This window comes from Muscardinus avellanarius (assembly GCF_963383645.1).
Source record: "Muscardinus avellanarius genome assembly, chromosome: 3".
NCBI lineage: Eukaryota > Metazoa > Chordata > Mammalia > Rodentia > Gliridae > Muscardinus > Muscardinus avellanarius.
This window is the reverse complement of record NC_137788.1, coordinates 68,421,719-68,446,933: the sequence shown is the minus strand read 5'-3', so window position 1 is coordinate 68,446,933 and position 25,215 is coordinate 68,421,719. Positions and strand designations below refer to the sequence as shown.

General features: G+C 39.0%; 1 protein-coding gene across 6 annotated transcripts in view; it reads left to right on the top strand.

Annotated features, from left to right (window-relative positions):
* Positions 1–2,433: 2,433 nt before the first annotated feature.
* FUBP1 (far upstream element binding protein 1) overlaps positions 2,434–25,215 on the top strand; it is a gene marked incomplete at both ends in the record, with an annotated part of 37,751 nt that continues 14,969 nt past the window's right edge. For 2 of the 6 annotated variants that reach the window (XM_080693186.1, XM_080693188.1), the window contains 16 exons: positions 2,434–2,553; positions 8,383–8,473; positions 10,056–10,094; positions 10,554–10,593; positions 11,615–11,664; positions 11,764–11,835; positions 11,941–11,998; positions 14,415–14,577; positions 14,674–14,772; positions 14,903–15,004; positions 15,486–15,588; positions 15,677–15,777; positions 16,369–16,510; positions 17,899–18,059; positions 21,001–21,152; positions 21,235–21,314. In XM_080693186.1, the coding sequence (XP_080549312.1) occupies positions 2,434–2,553; positions 8,383–8,473; positions 10,056–10,094; positions 10,554–10,593; positions 11,615–11,664; positions 11,764–11,835; positions 11,941–11,998; positions 14,415–14,577; positions 14,674–14,772; positions 14,903–15,004; positions 15,486–15,588; positions 15,677–15,777; positions 16,369–16,510; positions 17,899–18,059; positions 21,001–21,152; positions 21,235–21,314 (1,573 nt within the window). Of the gene's footprint in view, positions 2,554–8,382; positions 8,474–9,217; positions 9,281–10,055; positions 10,095–10,553; positions 10,594–11,611; positions 11,665–11,763; positions 11,836–11,940; positions 11,999–14,414; positions 14,578–14,673; positions 14,773–14,902; positions 15,005–15,485; positions 15,589–15,676; positions 15,778–16,368; positions 16,511–17,898; positions 18,060–21,000; positions 21,153–21,234; positions 21,315–25,215 lie in introns of all 6 variants that reach the window. The other 4 variants (XM_080693189.1, XM_080693187.1, XM_080693184.1 and 1 more) reach the window with 3 other exon arrangements.

Genomic DNA, 25,215 nt, shown 5'->3' with positions numbered 1-25,215 from the left:
GACACTGGGAGTGAAAAGTAATGGAATTTATAACATATATTGGCACTATTGTTATTGGTGTCTTAACGGATAAAGGTGGTAGGGACAGAAATCAAGACTGATCAGTGCTTAGCCAATAGATACTTTTGGTTGTCACAACTGGTGGTAGGTTGGAGAAGTGCTACTGGCATCTGCAGTTAGAGGCCAAGGATGCTGCTAAACATACTAGAATGCAAAATAGTATAGCAAAAACAAAGAATTATCTAGTCCAAAATGTTAATAGTGCTGGGTTGAAATTTTCTGCTCTAGACTGATTCCAACTTGTCCCAATTCTAGAATACCCATACTTCCAAATTGGAGGTCCTTATTTTCAATATTAAAAAAAAAAAACTAAACTATGGTATATATGAGATAGTTTGGTGGGCAAATTATATAACTCAGTACTAAATAATGTTGATCATCAGACATTGTCAAAATGGTGACCTACATCTGTAATCCCAGTACTTAGGAAGCTGAGACAGGAGGATCACAAAGGCCAGCCTCAATACCTTAACAAAACCCCAGCTCAAAGTTTAAAAAAAAGGGCTGGGGTGTAATTCAGAGGTAAAATGCCCTTAGATTCAATCTTTAGGACACCACTCCCCCCCAAAAAATATTTAGTAATATCATCCAATATTACTTTTTTCATTTTTCTATATACTATGTTTCAATTTGTAGTCCAAAACATTCACTGCTTTCCAAATAGAATACCTATAAGAATTTAAAACACTGAAAAAAATGATCAGAGATATTAATGAATAAGCTGATTTAGAGGTCATGGTCCACTTGCATCTACCATGGTCCACTACCTGACTTATTTTGAGCCTTGAAGTGGGCATATTTGTTTTAGTTTATCAGGAAGACTACTGCACACATTTCTCTCAGTCTTAAGATTTGCAATGGCAAAAGTATTTTTAGATAAATTCACAGAGAGCGAAAATGCCACCAGCCGGGCGTGGTGGTGCGCGCTTGTAATCCCAGGACTTGGGAGGCTGAGATAGGAGTAGTGCAGGTTCCCAGCTCGCCTCAGCTCAGTGAGACCCTCCACAACTTAGTGAGACCCTGTTTCAAAATAAAGACCAAAAAATAGGGCTGGGTGTGTAGCTCAGAGGCAGAAAGCCCCTGGTGTCAATCCCCAGTACCGCAAAAAAAAAAAAAAAAAAAAGCCACAAAGTTGGAAAAATTGATCTTAGCTCATTCTTTACCTAGATAGAACAATTTGGGGGGTGGGGCGAAGCCCACTGTAATACACCCAAGTATAAACAGAATTATTTCCAAAGCAGTCTACTCATCCTTGGAACGCCTACTACTACTAAGGCACACTACACAAGATATGCTCAGAAGGTCTACAGAAATGTCTTCTGGTAAATACACTGGACAATAGAAACTGCCCCCTCCCATCTAGTCCAGGGAAAACAATTCAGAACATTCTTATTTTGAGTACTCTTAGGTGGTCAGAAAAAAAAAAAAAAAAAAAAACTACCAGGTGGATAGAAAAAAACAACCACAAAGTCAATTTTGGCCAAGAAACGCATGCTGTTAATTATACGAACCTCAAAAAAAAAAAAAAAAGAAAGAAAGCTAATCAGGCACACTTAATATCTTATTACCAAGTCTAACACTGCATTTTATGAATAGTTACGTTCTTAAAAGATAAAGATGATAAAGATATCATCACAGCCTACTCCCCCACATTATCTCAAATGAAAACTTGGACGTGGGCTCCAGAACTACGAGACCTCCGAGCCTGAATTCATCCCCATTTGCGGTAAACTCGGGAATCGGCCATTCCAAAAGCAAACTACAGGGGCACTTTACTACCCTGAAAGTCATGCTGGGTTCGCCTGGGCCCGGCAGACGTTCTCGGGAGCATCCCGCGCGGCGGCCCCGGCGCGCTCCTCCCCGGCGCGGTCTGGAGACACTGTGGCGTGGCTGTCACGCCCGCCAGCGTCACGCTCCCCGCGGACACAAAGAGCGAGGGCAGACGACACTTCCGCATCGCAGCCCACAGGCGGCGGCCAGGGCGAGGTCTCCCTTTCCTCGAGCTTTCCGCAACCCAAGCCCAACCGCGGTCGCCGCGCCCCTCTCATCCACCCACCCCCCTACCCAGGCACTAGTATCGAGCCTCACCCCAGCAACGCGCGGAGAAGAGGCGCGAAGATAAGCCCTATTCTCGCGAAACCATAAGCCCAACTCTCGCGATGCTCTCCGCTCCTTTCTCGGCCCCACCCCCACAGCAGCGCGTCGCCTCGGAAATCTCGCGGGATTTCCGTCTTCCCGTCTCCGCCCCTTTACGGCACGATGGTCGCACAAGAATGTGATAGAGCCTCGACGGCCGCCATTTTCTTTCTTTCTTAGCAGTTAGCTGGAAGGAAATCTCCGTGGGGAAGCGGCAGCGGCTACTGTAGGGTAGCCATGGCAGACTATTCGACAGTACCTCCACCCTCCTCTGGGTCAGCTGGTGGCGGCGGTGGCGGCGGTGGCGGCGGAGGAGTTAACGATGCTTTCAAAGATGCGCTGCAGAGAGCCCGGCAGGTAAGTCTGGACCGCGCGGCGGGTTCCCGCGAGCTCTCGCAATGGGCCGCTAGCTGTGTAGGCCGCGGGCCCTGCGCCAGGGGAAGGGGGAACTAGGCGCCCCTCCGCGCGGACCTGTGAAGGCACTCAGGTGTCCCCCGCGCCGACCGCAGCGACTGGAGGCCAGGACTCAGCTCTGTGCTGGCAGCGTCGGGACCCGACGCGTGCTGCTAAAATGGCCTGAAGTGTGACCCCACTTGTGCGGCCCCTCCGCTCCTGCGAGAAGTTAGCTTGGCTTCCCACTCTCCGCGGAAGGAACATCTTTGTCTTTGGCACGAAGCCCGCGTGGTTTGACACAATAGCGGGGAAGGTTCTGGTGACTCGTCTGGGAAGGGATTAGGGTCGGTCTGCAGGAGCTAATACGTAGTAGGGTAGAGACGTGACCCTAAAGCAGCCCTCTCCAGCTTCCAGCCCCTAGCTCCTCTGCAGTTCTCCCTCGCAGGTGAAGCAGCTTTCTGTAACGCTCCACTGCCACCAGGAGAAGACCCGAGAGCAGCCTTCTTTGGGCGGGATTTGTGTGTCATTCAGAGCTACCAGTCCTTCCTCCTCATTTCTCAAAATGGCCTCAGGCCCATTATACCCGGGGTTTCAATTTGAATCTGCCTCTCTGTTCAGAGTCGTAAACTGACCAGACCTCCTTATATTACGTAGGTGCGTACATTTTCCCCGAAGGCACTTCTAAGAAGAAAGCTGTTAAGAAAAAAAAATACATGTACACCAGGAAACTGAAAGATTAGTTTTAAAAATATGATGTTGGTTTGGACTTGTAAATTAAAGTAGAATTCTTAATATGACTGCATATTGAGTAGGCGCTAAGCATTTTAGGTGTTAACTTTTTTTTAACCCTTCAGTATGATTAAAGATCACTGAGTCAAAATTCATAAAGTCGATAGTGATGTAACATTGCCCTTATTTTTCTATGTGAACACATTGTAAAAACGTACCTCTGCTTGATTATAACCTAAAATGTTAGGTGAAAGTCAACAAAAGGTCATCTTTAATGCTAGTTCATTTTTTAAATTTCTGACATGCTTTAAAGTAGTAGTTGAAACATCAACTGACAGAAACTGTTAGGTTTTATTAGATTGGGCTGGAAGACCTACCAGTCTTATATTAAAAATATTTAGTTATGCCACACACTTAATAGATAACCGGGAATTTTTTAATGTGCAAATTTGGTTCCCTCTAGGTAATTAGAGCCAAGGAACCAAGTGTAAATGAACAGAGTTATCAGATTAATATTTTGAATAATAAGATCATTCTGTAAACGTAGCATTTAAAATTTAAAAGTCGGGCGTTATACAGGATACTAGAGAAAGGGGTACCCTGACCACCTAAGAGTGACATTTGTACAAGACATTGGAGAAAGCAGAGTGGGCCAGTAGAGAGAAGAAGCAAAGGTGTGAGGCATTTGGGGAATGGCAAGGACTCCAGAGTAAAGTCACTGGAGCATACTATTGAGGGGGAAGAACGTGGAAACTGAAGTGAGAAGAGGTGCAGATGGATCCAAGTTCTGAGACCTTGGGTTGCTAACAAGGCTTGATTGTGATAATAAACAAATGATGGCATAATGCTGCAGGTGTCCATCATACCTCTGCATGTTTCAGGTGTATGGCAACTAACTTCATAAGGACCTTGCCCATAATAAGTACTCTGTATTTATTGAGTTGAACCAACATATCCTTTAATGAATCTGTTTTGACAATAATTATGTTCCTTTTTCCGGTACTGAGGATGGAACCTAGAGACATTCTACCTCTGAGGTACACCTCCAACCCTATTTTTTATTCTTTATTTTGAAACAGGGTCTCACTGAGTTGCAAAGGGCCTCACTAAATAGTAGCAGAGGCTGTCCGCGAATCGTGATCCTCCTGTCTCAGCCTCCCAAATGCTGAGATTACAAGCGTGTGCCACCATGCCCGGCTTATAATTATGTTCCTTTAAAATGCACAATATGTGGCTATGTCAGATCTTAGGAATACAGAGAAAAGTTGTATACATATCTTTTTAGCCTCGGGGCAGATTTTTCACAAGTACAGTGCCACTGAATCTTTGATCAGGAAGATTAAGAACCTCTTAAATAGTTTAAATCAATTTTTATGCACCTTTCTTGAATGTTGAATTATATGTAATGGACTTGTCAGAGTAATGAGTGATTTATTGAGGATATATACTACATACTAGGCTCTGTGCCGAGCATATCTTGTGTTAATTCATTTAATTTTCACAGCCATCCTACAAGTGTAGAAACTATTATCCCAGCTTCATTTTATGCAGATGTAGTAAATGAGGCACCGAATGCTTAAAACCAATTTTGACAAGAACACAGACCTCTAGAAAAGCAGTAGAACCAGATTCTCAGCCTTACTCCAAAGCCCAAGAGAAGCATTTAGTGGAATGAAAGCTAGAAAATAGACATTTGGACCCTTAGGTAGCTTACTTAATTTTATCTTGTAAGAATCAGCTTTCTATGTGCTTTCGTATACATGGATGAAAATTTCAAGAAATAAAGCAAGGTCCAAATGGAAAGCTGGAATTTTCTTTTGTAGATTAAAATCAAATAAAGAAGTTCTACTTAATATTGTGTCTAATAAGAATTGAATATATTAAGAAGTTGACTATTTTGTGGGTCTGGGGATGGAACCCAGGGGCATTCAACCTCAGAGTTACACCCAGGGTCTCACTAAGTTTCAGAGGGCCTCACTAAGCTAAGGCTGTCTGCAAACCGCGATCCTCTGGTCTCAGCCTCCCGAATGCTGGGATTAAAAGTGTATGCCACCACTATCCGTTCTAGGAAGTTGATTTTTAAGAATTATTTTTCTTAAATTCTATTTGTAGTAACAAAACGTGTTTTTTATTGATCCTGAAGAATTGCTAAAAATCTGTGGTATATTTACACTAAACGCTCTCCTAGATTCTTTGTATAATTCTAATTTTGAGCTATTACTGGTTCTTCTAAGTGAATCTAAGTGTCAACTTTCATTTTCATTTGGATAATATTAGAACTGGTGAGTGAGTAAGGTATTATAAGTATTCTTTCCTTGTGCAGGAGTTCTTGGAGTACAAGAAAGCATGTGCAGCTCTGCAAATCCTGAGCATTTATAAAACTAACTGCAGAGTTGGGCATGATGGCACATGCTTATAATCCCTGTACGTGAGATGCTGAACCTCTGCTACTTAGTGAGACCCAGTTTCAAAACAAAGAATTAAAATAGGGCTGGGGTGCCGGGCGTGGTGGCTCACGCTTGTAATCCCTGTGCTTGGGAGGCAGAGACAGCAGGAGGATTGCGCTGGTTCCAAGCCAGCTGTGCTGGCTTAAGAGACCCTGTTTCCAAATAAAAATATAAAACAGGTCTGGGAGTGTAGCCCAGAGGTAGAAGGGTTTCCAGGAACCCCAGCACCACCAAAAAAAAAAAAAAAAAATAGGGCTGGGGTGTAGTTTGGAGGTAGAATGCCCCTGGATTCAATCACCAGTACCAAAAAAAAAAAAAACAAAACCCATAAATAAAACTAATTGTAAAAGGTGATCATGGCCTAAACTGCTTTTCCTATCATTGGTGATACCATTTTCCCTCTGGCCTGAAATACTTCCCTTTTAACATCCATGGCTATAAATCCCATACAGTGTATTTAGGCTTCAAAGGAACTATTTATTTATTTATTGAGTTTGAACCCAGGAATGTTCAACACTCTGATCTATACTCAAAGCTCTATTTTTATTTTTGTGACAGGGATTGAATTCAGGGGCATTCTACCTCTGGGGTATATCCCAGGCCTATTTTATTTTTATTTGAAAATAGTGTAAGTTTGATACGTCTCACTACTTGCTGAGACTGTCCTCAAACCTTCAATCCTGTCTCAGCCTCCCTAATAACTAGGATTACAAGCATGGGCCACCACACCCAGCTTTTTTGAAACCTAGTTTCACTAATTTGTTGAGGGCCTTGCTAAATTAAGGCTTTGAACCTGCGATCCTTCAGTCTCAGTCTCCCAAGTACTGTAATTACGTTTTGGTGGTACTGGGGGGTGGAACCCAGGGGATTTTTTTTTTTTTTTTTTTTTTTACCTCGGGGCTATACTCCCAGACCTATTTTATACTTGATTTGGAAACTGTCTCACTAAGTTGCTGAAAGCCTCACTAAGTAGCTGAGGCTGGCTTTGAACCTGTGGGGATCCTCCTGTCTCAGCCTCTGAAGCACTGGGATTACAAGCATGTGCCACCACACCCAGCTCTAAATGACCATTTAAATTAAACCGGGTGTGGTGTGACACAGGCCTGAAATCCCTGTACCTTTTCAACTCAGTGAGACCCTGTCTCAAAAAATAAAAGTTAGCCGTGCGTGGTGGCCCATGCTTATAATCCCTGCGCTTGGGAGGCGGAGACAGGAGGATCACGCAGGTTCCAAGCCAGCCTTGCTGGCTTTAAGAGACTCTGTTTCCAAATTAAAAATATAAAATAGGTCTGGGAGTGAAGCCTGAGAAGGGTTCCATCCCCAGTGCCACACACACAAAAAATAAAGGGTTAGGAGTGTAGCTCTTAGGTACAATGTCCCTGGGTTTCATCCCCAGTACCACAAAAAGAAGGGAAAAAGATCCCGACAAAACAAAACACATCACACACACACACACACACACACACACACACACACCCACCCCAGTCTGGAATTAAACTTCTAATCTATTCCTTTGAGAATCAACAAAGCAATCGGGAGTCTTTAAAAGTGAAACTATCTTCCAGGACTCTTAAAGTGTGTGGGCAGAAAGAATGTAACTACTTTCTGGTACTCTAGTACAGTGGTGTCTTATAAGGTTGTCATTAGCTATGTGTGATTACTGAGTACTTGAATTGTGGCTAATCCATACTCACATGTAAAATCTGCACTAGATACTGAAAAATTAGAGCCAACACAAGTAAAGCATCCAAACTTTGTATATTAAACACACAAAAAGGATAATATTTTGAGTATGTTGAGTTAAAATACATGTGCTTGGATCACATAGATTTGAAGTCAGCCTCAGCTACTTAGACCCTGTTTCCAAATAAAGTATAAAATCGGTCTGGGAGTATAGCCTGGAGGTAGAAAAGCCTCTGGGTCCCACCGAGTACCACACACACATTAAAAAATGTGTCTTGCATTATATTTCTACTGGACAATGATGTTCTAAGCACACATGCAGAAGCCTGGGGGTCCCTAGTCTAAGAAAATTTTAACTACAGAATCATAATTCTGTTAAAGTCACTTTAATTAATTATTTGTGGCACTGGGATCAAACCCAGGGGCATTATAACTGAGTTATACCCCAGCCCGAGTTTATCTTTATGTGTGTGTGTGGGCAGGCAGGGTCTTGCTAAGTTGCCGAGGGCCTTGCTAAATTGCTGAGTCTGGCCTCAAATCTGCAATCCTACTGTCTCTACCTCCCAAATAGTGGTATTACAAGCATGAGCCACCACATGTGGCTTAAAAGTCACTTTATTCTTAACTTTAAGACTGGGGTAGCTGTGTATGATAGTGCTGGGACTGTTCGTGAACCAAACTCCTCAGGTCTCCACCTCCCAAATGCTTGGATTACAAGCATGAGGCACCACGCCTGGCCAGGCCGTGGTTATTTATTTTAACTCCTTGAAGTATTAATGGTAGTAATAAATTGAACTGCAGTTTTAGCTTGTTATTGTATCTAGTGAATTTTTTTGTGACACTAAATATTTAGCATATATAGGTATTATAAATGAAATCTAGAATTAGATATAATTGTGTTTCTATCCTTAATTATAGTTTTTTGTTTTTTAAGATTGCAGCAAAAATTGGTGGTGATGCTGGTACATCATTAAATTCAAATGACTATGGTTATGGGGGACAAAAAAGACCTTTAGAAGATGGAGGTAAGTTATAGTTGTGATTTTTTTTCTTTTTTAGCATTTTTCAGTGTAATTTTATTGAAACATAAATACACATAAGGTTAATAAGGGAAAACTTAGGCAAGGTAAGTAAAATTTAAGTTAGCCAGAAAGTTTTGTCTTACTAGAAAACAGATCATTCCTTTATGATTGTGCCAGATTTAGAATTTGCACAGACTTGTAACATTGGAAACAAAACTATTAATTGTTTAGGAAACACTTTGCTAGTTTTTCTTGTATATGAATGAGCTTTTATATACCATGTTTTCATTCTTTAAAATGTCACTTTTTAAAGGTTAAGGTTGCTATAGTTAGCTACTCTGGTGTGTTTTGTTGTAGGTTATGTAATTTTTATGTTATTTCTTTGGTTTTAGTACTTTGGGCTTCTGACTTAACTTGAAATGTGGAATAAAATTGGATTTATGGTGCAAATTATATTTTGAAAAATAATTGTTGAAGCTTCTGAACTTAGAAGTCTGCACATATGTTTTTGTTTTAGTTTTGATAAATGAATTTTGATACACTTTCTCTTTTGCCCTTGTTTTTTTTAAAGGAGAATTCTGACCACGCCTACAGAATGTGTTAGTAGCTTTTGACCAGGAGTACTTGGTTTCCTTTTTATTTAAGTGCCTTTTGTATTTATAGTGAGGTTTTTAATATACAGAAAAAAAGTAAGCTAATGATGCTTCAGATGTTATATGTAATGTATTCTTTTTATTTTATGTGTAGATGGCTCTTGGACAAGTCCGAGCAGTACAACACACTGGGAGGGAATGCCCTCTCCTTTTAAAGGCAGGAATTTTTATTTATTACCTGTGTTTAGTATGTAAACGTGAAATAAAACCAGTGGATTCTTAAATGGACACAAATATCTCTTGGATTGTGTCTGAATTTTTTCTGCACAACAGTCTTACGTTTAATTCAAGTTTGAGGGGGGAGGAGAATATAGCACTTTCAGCCACAGGGTGTCTATTCTAAGCTATGCATTTTATTCATCTGTGAAATGGATTTAGATGAAGGTAGTCATGTAGTTGCTTTGAGTTTTGAGTTTTTCTGAAGTTTTATGTAGTGAAATGTTTAGGAATAATATAACAATTTAAATTGAGATTGTCATGTAATGTGATTTTTTTATTTCTTTTTTTGGTGTAGCTTTGTGGTCACTGTCATACACTTTTGATACGTCGACTTTTTACATCTTGATAGTTCCCCAATCTTCACTTACTACAGTGGAAGCATCATTAGCCTTTTAGCATGTGATAGTTTGGATATTTTCCTAGTAATGGAGCTCAATACTTTATTTTATATTATTCTAAAGTACTTAACATACATTAAGGTCAGTGATTTGATACCATCAAATTTTTTTTAATGTCTGTGCATTTTTTAAACTTGCAAATGAAAGAATGTAGTTTTTCTTTGGATTATTGGGTATGGGTTGAGTTTGGGCAATTTTGTTCAAGCCTTAAACGATTACACCATATACTTCAATAAATGTTTATATTAACTTTGCTTGGGGGAGGGAAGCTTTGTGCTTATTTACAAAACAATTAAAAGACTGTTAATTTTGCAGATCAACCAGATGCTAAGAAAGTTGCTCCTCAAAATGACTGTGAGTATTATGTATTTTAAGCTGGATTAAAAGCGAAAAATACCTGAATTTTAATATTAAGGTTTTGTTATTTTTAGTGAGTGGTTTTGAAGTTATTTTGAAGGTATTTTAGAATGTCCTGAATTTCCTTGTAAATATATACCTACCACTTTTTGCAGTCTTCCTCTTTAATTATGGCCAGGTATAAAAATGGATTGCTAAATTATTACATATATCCATTTTATTTAACCACTCTTAATTCTTAATCTATGCTTGAAACACTTGGAGAAAAAATGCTTTGTTCTGCTATTGCTAAGGTATTTGTTCTTCTCTGGCTTTTTTGCCATTGTCAGTGACGATTTAAGTAGTCAATATAAAATCATATTCTCCATCATGTCTGCCTACGGGAAAGACTTTAGACTGCTTAATATGATAAATGTATGAGCAAACTTAATTTAAAATCTTTAATTTTTTTGGTAGCTTTTGGAACACAGTTGCCACCGATGCATCAGCAACAAAGGTATAGTCAAAAGCTTCTTTATATCTGTAGTTCATTTTTCTCTACTTGTTTCTTTTTGAATATGATAAATTGTAATTTGGAAAGACCATGAAATTCCTGACATTTTAGAACAACGAAGGTAAATTGAAATCACTGCTAAAATGACATTCTCTGAATCGTGTTAATTCCTTTTCAGTGCATGTCTTCAGATTATTCAGTTCACCATTTTAAGATTCTTAGTTTTGTTTTTTTTGTTGTTGTTTTTTTTTTTTTCCCCCTGAACCTGGGGATGGAACCCAGAGGCACTCTACCTCCAACCTACACCCCCAGTTCTGTTTTTTATTCTTTAAAACAGGGTTTCTCTAAGTTATGGAGGGCGTAAGTAGCTGAGGCTGGTCACAAACCTGCGACCTTTCTAGCTCAGCCTCCCAAGTACTGCGATAAAAGAGTGCATCACCGTGCCCAGCTGAAAATTCTTAGTTTAAGCCAGACAAGGCACATGCCTGTGACCCCAGTACTTGGGAGGATCACAGATTAGAGGCCAGCCTCTTTATTTTATTTTATTGTTTTGGTTCTTGAGATTGAACCCAGCAGCATTCTAGCCCCCAACTATACCCCCAACCCTGTTTTATTTTTTGTGTTGAAACAGCATCTCCCTAAGTTGCAGTGGGCCTCACTAAGTTGCTGAGGCTGGCTGTAAACTTGAGATCCTCCTGTCTCAGCCTCCCAAGTACTGGGATAATAAGCTTGTGTCACCATGCCCAACTCGAAACTCAGCAATTAAGTGACAAATGATTTCAGGATTAAAAAGGGCTAAGAGTTTAGAGGTAAAGCCCCCCTTCCCCGGTCAGTCCTTAACACCAAAAACATGGGATTCTTGATTTAATCTCGCAAGTAAAAAGCCATGTTTTGGTCATGAATGTGTGCCTAGAGCTTTAGTTTAAGCCTTTCGGAGACATTAGACTTCCATTTTGTAGGTTGCCTTTTATATGTTAACAAATTTTCTTTATTTGAAAGAAATGTTTCTATTATTTCTTAGCAGATCTGTAATGACAGAAGAATATAAAGTTCCAGATGGAATGGTTGGATTTAGTAAGTAACCTAACATTTAAAGTTTTGAAAACAAAAAGTATACTTTGTAGTCTTTCAGGGAATAAATTTTTTTTCCTTTTTTTTTTTTTTTTTAACTAGTAATTGGCAGAGGAGGTGAACAGATCTCACGCATACAACAGGAATCTGGATGCAAAATACAGATAGCTCCTGGTAACATTTTCTTGGTATTTTCAGTGTGACTAGAAAAGTTGAATAGTGATAATGATGTTATTTGCTTATATTTTCTTGATCTAAAATTTTCTTTTTTAATTGTAGATAGTGGTGGTCTTCCAGAAAGATCTTGTATGTTAACTGGAACACCTGAGTCTGTCCAGTAAGTATACAGATCTTAAAGATTTACTTATAGCAATAATTTGATGATGCTGAACTTTGTCTTTGCTCTTTACTACTGCTTGTACATAATTGTCTTCCTGCCCTCTTTCCTGAAAATTTAATTAAAAGTTTATGCCTCATGCCTTCTCTATTAGTGTTTGTTATCTAAATCATAGAACAGAGAAAAAGATAAAACTGATTTTTATATCTACTTCCACCTCTGCTTTGATTGTGGCCTGGGAAAAAAGTGCAATTATATTGACCAGTTTCACCTAGAACTCATAACCATTAAGCTCAAGTGGACATTTGTGTTGCCTACCCTTCCCTTATTCCATTCATTTTCTTCCATTCTTGCAAAGCTCTCTTATCAACTCCCCACCTCCAAATCTTTAGCATCTCAACCTTTTTTCTTAAGTTTATTTTCTGAGAACATAGAAACAAACTTTTTTCTACCTCCCCTACTACTAAAATTTATCAGCTTTCATCTGTAAAAATATATGTGCAGTACTCAGATAAATGCCTTCCTTTATGTTCCTACACCTGAGGCCAGCCTTTCCTACCTCAATGTAGGACTTTATTTCTACAAATAAACTGATTTTTGCCTGCATTAGTAGTTTTCTCTTTTAGGTAATTTTTAATAGCACAGACATATTTTGAAAGTCTATCTACCTTAGCAAAAATTTATTTTGCAGTACTAGGGATGGAACCCCAGAGGCATTCTACCTCCGAGCTACACCCCTAGCTCTGTTTTTTATTTTTTTATTTTTTATTTTTTGATGGTATTGGGGTTCCTGGAAACCCTTCTACCTCCGGGCTACACTCCCAGACCTATTTTATATTTTATTTGGAAACAGGGTCTCTTAAGCTAGTGCGGCTGGCTTGAACCTGCGGGGATCCTCCTGTCTCCTCCTCCCAAGCTTGGGGATTACAAGCATGCACCACCACGCCCGGCTTTATTCTTTATTTTGAAGCAGAGTCTCATTGAGTTGCAAAAGGCCTCACTAAGTAATTGGGGTTGGAAATGTAAATAGCTGGGCATTGTGACATATGCCTTTAGTCACAGTATTTGCAGGGTTGGTATAATAGAGATAGCCCATTTGAAGCCAGTCTTGGTAACTTAAAAGGTCCTTAGCAACTTACCAAAACCCTGTTTCCAAACAAAAGGGAAGGGGGCTGTGGGTGTAACTCAGAATGTCCCTGGGTTCAGTCAACACACACAAATGTAAATAGGGATTTATGGTATAGCTCAGTGGCAGAGCACATGCTTAGCCTGAAGCACTGAGTACGATCCCCAGCACCAAAGAAAAGTAAATCATTTCAGTTCTCAAGGAATCATCTTAATTCTGAGATAATTCAAGAATTAATGTGCTTCTTGAAAATTCTGGACTATTCTCAAAATTAAAAATTATATGTCTAGCCGGGCGTGGTGGCACACGCTTGTAATCCCCGTGCTTGGGAGGCGGAGACAGGAGGATTGCACTGGTTCGAAGCCAGCCGCACTGGCTTAAGAGACCCTGTTTCCAAATAAAAAAATATATAAAATAGGTCTGGGAGTGTAGCCCGGAGGTAGAAGGGTTTCCAGGAACCCCAGTACCACCAGATATATATATATATATATATGCCTAGAAAACCTATTGCATAGTCTTACAGGCATGGTGGCCTATGCTGATTAGTTATTTGGAAAACTGGAACTTTAAGATTACAAATTCAAGCCTGGCGTGGTTGTGCACACTTGTAATCCCATTCCTTGGGAGTCTGAGAGAGAAGGATCATATGTTCAAACTCGGCAACTAAGTGAGGTTCTCAGCAACTTAGTGTGACTCTTTTCAAATAAGGAATAAAATTGGGCTGGAAGTAGAATGCTTCTGTTTTCAATCTCCAATACCCAAAAAAAAAAGTAGTGGCTAGATTTGTAGCTCAGTGGGAGAACTCTTTCCAGCATATTCAAGGCCCTGAATTCAGTCCCTAGTACTATATAAAAAGGGAATTTTTATACATTCTTTTTCCTTTTTTGTGGTACTGGGGATGGAACTTTATTTTGAAACGGTCTCACCGAGTTGCAAAGCACCTAAGTACTTAAAAGTAAGAACATAGCCGGGTGTGGTGGTACGCAATTGTAATCTCAATACTTGGGGGGCTAGAACGGGAGGATCACAGGTTCACAGACAGCCTCAGCTATTTAGTGTGTTCCTCTGCAACTTGGTAAGACCCTGTTTAAAAATAGAGTGACAAATAGGGCTGAGGTAGAATGTCCCTGGGTTAAATCCCCAGACCATCAAAAACAGTATGAACATTGCTAAAATTAGGTTCAAGTATCTAATCGTAAATTAGAATTGGAATACTACTTGGCTTTATTATTTTATATTTCTCTGTTCAGATAAGCTGTATATTACTCTTTTTTATTTGAATATTAACAGATCAGCAAAACGGCTACTGGACCAGATTGTTGAAAAGGGAAGGCCAGCCCCTGGCTTTCATCATGGCGATGGACCTGGAAATGCAGTTCAAGAAATTATGATACCAGCTAGCAAGGCAGGATTAGTTATTGGAAAGGGAGGAGAAACTATTAAGCAACTTCAGGTATTATATATTGTATAACAATTGCTTTCTGTTTAATTTGAAGCCAGTTTTCTTCCTCTCTCTTTTTGTTAATTCACATGATATTTTTTTTAATAGGAGCGGGCTGGAGTTAAAATGGTTATGATTCAAGATGGACCTCAGAACACTGGTGCTGACAAACCTCTTAGAATCACAGGAGACCCATACAAAGTCCAAGTAAATTCACCTTATGCTTTATAAAGGGGTTGGGTGCGTCAGTCAAAATATGTGTGAATAATTAAAAAGTTTTAAAGCATGCTTTCTAAATTGGCTAATTTTTTTTTTATTTTTTATTTTTTTATTTCAGCAAGCAAAGGAAATGGTGTTAGAACTAATTCGTGATCAAGGTGGTTTCAGAGAAGTTCGAAATGAGTATGGGTCAAGAATAGGAGGAAATGAAGGAATAGATGTAAGTAAAACCCATTCAGAAATGGTAGTATACTAATCCATAAATAAGCATTTTTCCTGTTTTGGGTTAGAATGCCTTCTCTATCAGTGTATTCCTTTTTCTTTCTCTTCCTATGTCAGAATGTTTTTTTTTTGTTTGTTTTGTTTTTTTGTGTGTGTGTGCTACTGGGGATTGAACCCAGAAGCATTCTGCCTTCAACCTACACCCCCAGCCTGGTTTTATTTCTTTTTTTAAAACAGGGTCTTCCTAGGTTAATGAGAGTCTCAGTACTTGCTGAGGCTGCCCTCAAATTTGTGATTCTCCTGTCTCAGCTTCCCAACTTAGAGGGATTACAGGCATGCACCAACATGCCTGGCTAAGGTTGTATTTTCTCTCTTATTACACTATTTGGAGAAACATAGTGTTGCTTATGCTTTTATGATTTGATGCAGATTAATTTTGGAGAAATGGCTTTCTTAACACTTATGCTTCTTTGCATAAGGTCCCCATTCCAAGATTTGCTGTTGGCATTGTAATAGGAAGAAATGGAGAGATGATCAAAAAAATACAAAATGATGCTGGTGTTCGGATTCAGTTTAAGCCAGGTGAGTACATATATTTCATCTTCTTAATATTGGTAGCAGCTAGTTTTGACACACACTAATATTTAATTTCAATTGGTTTTTTTCAAAGATGATGGAACAACACCTGATAGAATAGCACAGATAACAGGACCTCCAGACCGATGTCAACATGCTGCAGAAATTATTACAGACCTTCTTCGAAGTGTTCAGGTTTGATAGAGAGTTAACATTTCATTTTGTCTTTATTGGAAAAATATTTTTTTTATCAAATCTTAAGTGCCCCTTATGTTTTCATATTAGGGATTGCTCTTAATTATGCTTTATTAATGGGGCATTAATGGGAGTTTGTGGGTTTTCTTGTGCTTTAGTTTGTTTTGGTTTGGTTTTTGGTTTTTTTGAGGGGTGCTGGGAATTGAATCCAGGGTTGTTGGACCTCCAGCCTACACCCTCAGCCCTTTTTATTTTTGAAGCAGTGTTTCACTATACTGTTGAAGCTGGCCTCAAAACTGTTATTTCTCTTGTCTTAGCTTCCCAAGTACTGGGATTATAGGGCTGTGCCACCATGCCCAAATTAATGGCTTGAAAGTTTAAATTGTGTTCAGGTAGACCTCCTGCACCAGGAAAAATTACTGCATAAGTGCCTTTTTCACCCCTGTTTTAAAACATTGCATTTATTACTTGAAGAGTATGTTGATCACATAATCTCTGAAGTTATCTCATAATTTCTTACTCAAGAATAACATAATTTTAACATAGATGAGTTTATCTCTATGCTGACTTTCTTGTCTTTTTCCTCCTTAGGCTGGTAATCCTGGTGGACCTGGACCTGGTGGTAGAGGAAGAGGTAGAGGTCAAGGCAACTGGAATATGGGGCCACCTGGTGGACTACAGGAATTTAACTTCATTGTGCCAACTGGGAAAACTGGATTAATAATAGGAAAAGGCAATATATATTTTAAATTCTTAATGTTCGGGATTTTTTTGTACAATTTTTCTGAACCCTGATTTCTGTTGCTGTTATAAACAGGTGGCAGTCAGTTGTGTTCCCCCACCCTGCCCTGCCATCCGCCCTTGGCTGCATTTTAGTTGAAGAGGTTTTTTTGTTTGGGGTTTTTTTCTTTTATTTTTTCTCCTCCCCCCCCCCCCCCCCGGGTCTGGGGATGGAACCCAGAGGCATTCTACCTCTGAGCTACACCCCTTGCCTATTTTTTATTCTTTATTTTGAAACCGGGTTTCACTAAGTTACAGAGGGCCTCACAAAGTAGCTGAGGGTGTCCGCGAGCTGCCATGCTCCAGTCTCAGCCTTCTGAATGCTGTGATTACAAGCATGCACCCTCATGCCCAGCAGAGTTTTCTTATGTTGATATGTAACAAAACATTTTTTTGTATGCTTAGAATGGGATTGAATTTCACTGGCTTCAAGAGAAAGGGAAACCATAATTAATTACTAGTGTAAAAAACTTGACTCAAAAAAGTGGTTTGGGTGGGTGTTTTTGCTTTTAAGTTGTTTGATTTTTCCCTGCATCACATTTTTAAATTTTCAAAATAAATAAAAAATAGGGCTGAGGGTGTAGCTCAGAGGTAGAATGCCCCTACATTTAATCCCCAGCACTGAAAAAAAGAAAGAGATGTGTTCAGCTGGCTGTGGTGGTACACGCCTGTAATCCTAGTACTTAGTAGGCTGAATAGGATCATAGGTTCAAGGATAGTCTCAGCAAATAGTAAGTCTCATCAACCTAGGAAGACTGTTTCAAAATAAAAATAAAATAAGGCTGGAGGTGGAATGCCCCTCGGTTCAGTCACCAGTACTACTCCCCCAAAAAAGTGTTTGTACATTGTTTAAGATAATTTCTTCAAACCAGATATGTATGTTATAATCCACATTATAGTGTGTATGTACTAAGTGAACTTTAATGTATCTTAAGAGAAGCATGAGACTCTTGGTATAATTATGTGTAGATTGACTAGAAAATCCTAATAGAGAATAGAGAGAATGGTGACCAAAATTTCTTTAACATGAGCCAGGCATGGTGGCACATGCTTGTAATCCCAGCATTTGGGAGGCTGAGACTGGAGGATCACGATTCACTGACAGCCTCAGCTACTTAGGTCCTCTGCAACTTAGTGAAATCCTGTTTCAAAATAAAGAATAAAAATAAAAGGGCAGGAGGTGAAGCTCGGAGGTCATATGCCCCTGGGTTCCATCCCCAAACCCACCAAAAAAAATTTTTTTCTTTAATATGACTCATTTAATTATGGCTGTTTCCTGTTGAATTGTGCCTCTTAACATCCTTTGGACTTTAAGGGAAATTAACTGTCTTTTCATTTTAGGAGGTGAAACCATAAAAAGTATAAGCCAGCAATCTGGTGCCAGAATAGAACTTCAGAGAAATCCTCCACCTAATGCAGATCCTAATATGAAGTTATTTACAATTCGTGGCACTCCACAGCAAATAGACTATGCTCGGCAACTAATAGAAGAAAAGATTGGTGTGCGTATGCTTTAAATTTCTAATTATATAACATAGACCCTGTTCCTTATATAAGCTACTTCAGATGCATCATAGGAAAATGTAATTTCTAGACTAAAATTACAGGTTTCATGAATAATACATATGAATGATAATAGGAAAGTTGTCCAGGAATAAGAATAGCATAATTAAATATACATCTACAGGTGTTTATAGCCTTGCATTTGGGTGTGCTCAGATAAGAGATGGGAGCATTATATACATGTTAGTATTGTCAGATGATTGTAGAATGTAGTTGAAGGACTTTGCTATGGGAATTCAGTGTTACGGTCTTAATTTATACCTATCCCTAGTGAGACAAAAACGATGAATCCTCTCGCTGTATGGTAGAAATTTGTAAATTCTGAATTTTAGAGTGGGTCACAGTCATCTAGGATTTTAAAATGCATTCTTTGTTTCACACTCTTAAACATAATATATAATATACACAGGCATTCTTGATTGCACCTGAAATATGTGTATTTTTAAACAGAAACTCTTTGTTTCTTATTTGTTATTATTTTACTTGTTTTTATTTATTATTTATTTATTGGTGTGGTGCTGGGGAGTGAACCCGGGAGCCTCCACGCTACACACCCAGCCTTAATTTTATTTTTGAAACATGGTCTTGATAGGCTGATGAGAGTCACTAATTGCTGAGGCTGTCAAAAAATCCACAATCTTCTTATCTCAGCTTCTCAAGTACTAGGATTACATCCTCATTTTACAAAGATGTTCCAGGTGGTTCTAATAAGTTAAAAGGCAGATTCTTCTTGGTGTTTGTCATGCTGTAAGTGGGGTGAAAAGGATATTTGAAACTGTTCATCTACTTGAGACTACAAAAATAGATGTAGACATGACAAAGTCCTACAAAAGTATACATATACATTTGTGGTATGAACTAAGTGTTTCAAAAATGTTTGTGGATTTAGTTAATGGCAAAGGGTGAAAACTGAATATCACATTTTGTTTTATTAGCTTAGCAGATGATTTATGGAAAATAAGTAGTTTTAGAAATTAGTATGGGGCGTGGTGGCGCACGCTTGTAATCCCTGTGCTTGGGAGGCTGAGACAGGAGGATTGTGTGGGTTCGAAGCCAGCCGTACTGGCTTAAGATACCCTGTTTCCAAATATAAAAAAGCATAAAATAGGTCTGGGAGTGCAGCCTGGAGGTAGAAGGGCTTCCAGGAACCCCAGTACTACCAAAGGAAAAAAAAGAAATTAGTATGGTATAGTAATTAAGGATATGGATTTTATTCACCCAATTTAAATATCACTCAATATATACATAACCTGTATTGAAACATAATACAGCACCCCATAACATGTATTCTTTTTAAAATAAATTTGTTAAAAATAAAGCCAAGCGTGGTGGCACACGCTTATCCCAGCATTCGGGAGGCTGAGACTGGAGGATTGAGTTTCACGGTCAGCCTCAGCTACTTAGTGAGGCCCTTTGCAACTCAGTGAGACCCTGTTTCAAAATAAAGAAAAAATAGGGCTGGGAGTGTAGCTCAGAGGTAGAATGCCCCTGGGTTCCATCCCCAGTACCGCAAAAAAGTAAAATAAAAATAAATTACAAAACAAAAATAAACATGTTTTTCTAGAGTCAGGCTACCTTGATTCAAAATCCTGTGAATCTGCTGGCCATGGAGACACATACCAGTACATGGGAAGCCGAGACAGGAGACTTGCAGGTTCAAGATCAGTCTCAGCAACTTAACAAGACCCTGTTTCAGAATAAAAAATTAAGCCAGGAGTGGTAGCATACACTTGTAATCCCAGAATTCAGGAGGCTGAGACAGGAGAATCACGGTTTGACACTTTGCAACTTAGACCCTGTTTCAAAATAAAGAATAAAAAAATAGGGCTGGGGTATAGCTTGGAGGTAGAATGCCCCTGGGTTCAATCCCCTTTGCCACATACAAAAAAATTTCTGTGAACCATTTACTTTTTGTGTGACCTTAGAGAGGTTTTTCTCTTCTGTGTCTCCATTCCCATCTATGCAATGAGGAAACAGTACATTCTTCATAGAATTGTAGGCATTGAGTGTGTCTGTGTTTCACTTTAAAAGGTACTTGGCACAGAGCCCTAAAAAATGTTTACCCTTTTTTGTTAAGTACTTGGAAATAGAGCAAAGTATAGATAAGAGCCTGGTCTGTCATAAGTTTTAATGATTAAGATGATTTAGAAATATTAAATATAAGAATTGTAAAAGGAGCTGGACAGAGTGGCACAAGCCTATAAACCCAGTACTTGGGAGTCTGAGACCAGAAAGATTGATGGTTCAATGCTAATATATGTTACCTTAGCAATATGTTGTTGCAAAATAAAAAGAATTGAAATTGAGGATACAGCTCAGAATATAGTTTGATATTCAAGAGAAAAAATTGTAAAAAGAAAGAGAAAGAATACTGTCTGCAAATAATAGAATAGTAGCTAAACAAAATGCATCAATCTGCACATTCAGTTGTTAACGCTATTTTTATGAATTTTACATGTCTCAGTAATGACAGCTAAAATAGTACTTCAGCTGGGCATGGTGGTGCGCGCTTGTAATCCCAGTGCATGGGAGGCTGAGACAGGAGGATCGCACAGGTTCGAAGCCAGCCTCAGCTACTTAGTGAGGTTCTCAGCAACTTAGTGAGACCCTGTTTCCAAATAAAGTATAAAATAGGTCTGAGAATATAGCTCAGAGGTAGAAAAAGCCCCTGGGTTCCACCCCCAATACCCCCCCCCCACACACACACACAAATAATACTTTGCAGTATGAAGAAAGGAAGGATAATCTAAAATTTTTTCCTTATAGGTTATGAGAGGGTAGAGGTAGATTATTTGGCCTTTGAGTTGTTAACTTTCACCTTTATTCTGATTTTGTATGTTATCTTGGTGTTTTGTTTTTGTTTTGTTTTGTTTTTTGCAGGGCCCAGTAAATCCTTTAGGGCCACCTGTACCCCATGGGCCTCATGGTGTCCCAGGCCCCCATGGGCCTCCTGGGCCTCCAGGGCCTGGAACCCCAATGGGACCATACAATCCTGCACCTTATAATCCAGGACCACCTGGCCCAGCTCCTCAGTAAGTACTAGGTTTAGTTGTAGACATTTTCCTAAAGATTCTATCTTTTGGTGAATTTTTTTAATATTACTTATCTTTTCAGTGGACCTCCAGCCCCATATGCTCCCCAGGGGTGGGGAAATGCATATCCACATTGGCAACAACAGGCTCCTCCTGATCCCGGTAAAAGATACTTATCATTTTATGTTTTCTGTATTGTATGTCTGCTATCCCTTATTACTGTTCTATTGTTGATTTTACATATGTATGCATTGTCTTTACTTTTTTATTCTTTGAGCAGAGTGTTAGTGCTTCTACATCAGTGTAAAAGATTGATCCTATATTTGCTTTTATAAAACTTTTCTAGCTTTCTCAGTTTTTAAATTAATACAGTGGCGTACCAAAAACAGAAGCTACAGGAAGAAGTACAATGGCTTAGATTTTAGATACCAGTGCTTTGAGTGTATAGTGTTAATTGCGACATTATACTTAGAGAATTTGTATTTTAAGATGATGGTGTGTTTTAAATACATTTGAATACTTGGCCATTAAACTTCCAAGTAAAGCTGTCTTTTCTAGTACTCTTGGTAAGGCAGCTTCACACATTAGTAAAAATGAGGTCCATATTTCATAACTATGCTGGAACTCTAAAATACATTAAGTATTCATCTAGAATATATATGTGTGTGTATTTATATGTACATGTGTGTGTCTGTATCTATTATATTCTGTTCTCTTAACACCTTCGCATGCCATATAGTTTTTCCATCTTGATCAGAGGCCTCTGAAACCACCAGTTTATAACACATAAAAATTATTCCTTTTTCCACCTGCTACCTACCTTTTAGGCCTTTCACTGGAGTAGTTTTAAGAAGGTATATTGAATTATGGATTAGTTTATACAAAACAAAGTTATTCATTTAATGAAAGTATTTAAATGTGACCCCATATTCTAAAATACTTATAATTTTGTAACTTTGCTTTATGAAGTCTGATGACATACGTGACAGTCAACAAATAACCACATCGTTTCATTAATAGAAACAATTTTAATGTTAGCATCTGGTAATGCAAAGATGGGTTTATATTCTATATCAAATGAATGCACTTCACTGTAAGAAAAACTGATCAAAAGGCTTCCAGGTAAGCTGGGTGTGGTGGCACACACTTGTAATCCCAACATTTGGAAGGCTGAGACCAAAGATTTCAGTTCACGGACACCCTCAGCTACTTAGTGAGGACCTCCGCAACTTAATGAGACCCTGTTTCAAAAATAAAGAATAGGGGGTTTTTCCTTCTCAGTTACCCCCTTCCCTTTGGGGAGCTTTTCTTTCTCGCAGATCGTGTTAGCCTTGAGAGAAGGTGGACTGTAACGGACGGCACGTGGCCCGGGCTACTTTCGGGTGGTGACCTGAAGGCCTCTGCTGGACATCAAGGCCGACCAGGGCCCCTAGGCGTGACCTGTACCTTTTTTCTGGCAGATCGCGTGGACCCTGGGAGACAGTAGTTTGTAACTGACGGCACTTGGCTCGGGCTACACTCGGGTAGTGACCTGCAGACAGCTACTGGACACCAGAGCCCCGGCAGCACCTTTGGGGTGTTCGGCCACTTTTCCCTTTTCCCTGCTGCTTCCAGTAAACCATTTACTCCCCTTAAAAAGTAGGGCAGGAGGTGTAGCTCAGAGGTGGAAAGCCCCTGGGTTCTATCCCCAAACCCGCAAAAAAAAAAAAAAAAAAAAAAAAAGCTTACAGGGTACAGAAGCATAAAATGTGTCTAAATGTCTAAAAGGTCAGTCTTTTAAGAACATAAAGTTTTCTCTTGTAAGCCAATTGGAATGGTATGATTAAGCAAAAAATCACAGTAAAGAGTTTGAGCAGATTAAGGGGCATATTTCAGTTGAGTAACTTTGTATCTTATAGGATTTGCATCTATGAACACTGGTTGGTAGTTAATATGATTAAGAAAAAATGGGAATAAGGAGTGGTCTTAACACAGTCTTAGTAGTAATGAGGTCTCTATTGTAAAACATGACCAATGAATATGGCTTCTGTCATTGCCTTTGGCAGATAAGTAATTTCATTTAGCTGAAATATTACTGCTAGTTGGTCCAGTTCAGGTTTACCGTAGGGTTACTCAGTATCTGAGTGAGATACTGCTTTTATTAGACAAAGAATTGTGTAATATTTTATTGTCAGTATTCTCTAGAGTACTTCTGTAAAATAATCTGTTGCATATGTATAGTGGTCAAGAACTTATACTGTAGAGTTAAACAGACCTAGAGCAGTTCTAGACCTATAACTTACTAAATGTAGGATATCAAGGAAGTTTCTGAAACCCTCTAACCCAGTTTTGTCATCTACTAAATGATAATAAATGGATGTTGTGTTGGGTGAATATTAAGTTCTCATACATATTAGTTACATGTAACTGTGAGACTGGTTTTCTTTATGGTTTACAATGAAGGAGTACAAGTATTGATTACTAAAGTTTGTTCTATCTGCCCAGCATGGTGGTATGCAGCTGTTTGTAGCCCTAGCTACTTGGGAGGCTGAGGTAGGAATTCAAAACCAACCTGCACAAGTTGAATAAGATCCTGCCTAGGGGAAAAAAAGAAAAGTATTGTATCTTAATCTCTCTATACAGAAGACATTGTGTCAAGTGAAATATATGTATTAGCTACTGTACAGATAATGGCATGATTGGGGCATATAAATATCCAACATAGAAAACCTGTTGCATTGAGCAGTTGAGAAAGGTTTGGAGAATGATCTAATACAACCTTAAGGTTGTATCACCTGATTTTTTTTTTTTTTTCCTTTCTAGAAACTGATCCCTCTTTTTCCTCATACTTTACTAACCTTTATTAAGCAGCTGGGAATTGCTGTTAGTTTGGAATGAAGGCTAAATAGATTACATATAGATAACAGACTAAGGAAATAATAGTCTTACTGGTACAATAATAAAGATATGTCTGTTGTGTTATATAATATCCATGGTTTATTATGAAGGACAGAATCGGCCTGACCTTGTGGCACATCCTGTAATCCTATTATTTGGGAGGCTAAGACTAGAGGATCTCAGGTTCAAGGCCAGTGTGCCGTAATTATCCTATTTCAAGTAAAATAGCGATGGTGGTGTAGTTTAGAGACAAAAATCCCTGAGTTCAATCCCCAGTACTACCAAAAAAAAAATGGACAGAATCGGTACAAGAACTTTTGGTATCTAAGAGGTCTCAAACTATTCATACATCAATTCATTTATAAGGGGTGAGTGAAGATGAACCACCTACAAGGAAACTGATAATCAAAGGCCCAGCACGAGCATGATGTCTTCTGAAAAGTAAAATAATTTGTTGTGACTGGAATTTGAGTATTAGAGAGGTATTGATAGGAGGGTTTTTACCTCTTCACTGAAAACAATACAAAGTTCATAGTTGTAAAATAGTTTCCCTTTTTTACAGATTAACCCTTAAAAGCCTCTTAATTTAGTCATTTCCCACCTAGAACTCTTAGGCTTGATTCTAAACTGGTTTAGAAAAGACAAGAGCAGTGTAGTCTGAGACAACGCATTGGAATTGGAGCATTTCATCCAATTCATATCCCAGTTCTGTTACTAAAGCTTTGTAACCTAGGAAGGCCAATTTTCTAATAAAAACCAATTAAAATATTAGAAAACTTGAAAGTGAGCCGGGTGTGGTGGTACACATTTGTATCCCAGTACTTGGGAGACTAAGTCAGGAGGATCACAGGTTCAAAACCTGCCCCAGCAACTTAGTAAGGCTTTCAGCAACTTAGCGAGACCCTGTTTCCAAATAAAATCGGGCTGGGGGTATAGCTCAGAAGTAGAATGCCTCTGGGTTCAATCCCAGGGGGGGAAATTTTTTTGAAAGTGTGTGTGAGTTTCTCACTGGGATCAAACTCTGGGGCACTCTACCACTAAGCTACACTTCAGCCCTTTTTTAAACAGTCTATCTACATTACTGAATGCAAACTTAAAACTTGTGATCTTCCAGCCTCCAAAGCACTAGGATTACAGGCATGTGCCACTGTGCCCATCTAAAAGTGTATATTTGCTGTTTGTGTCT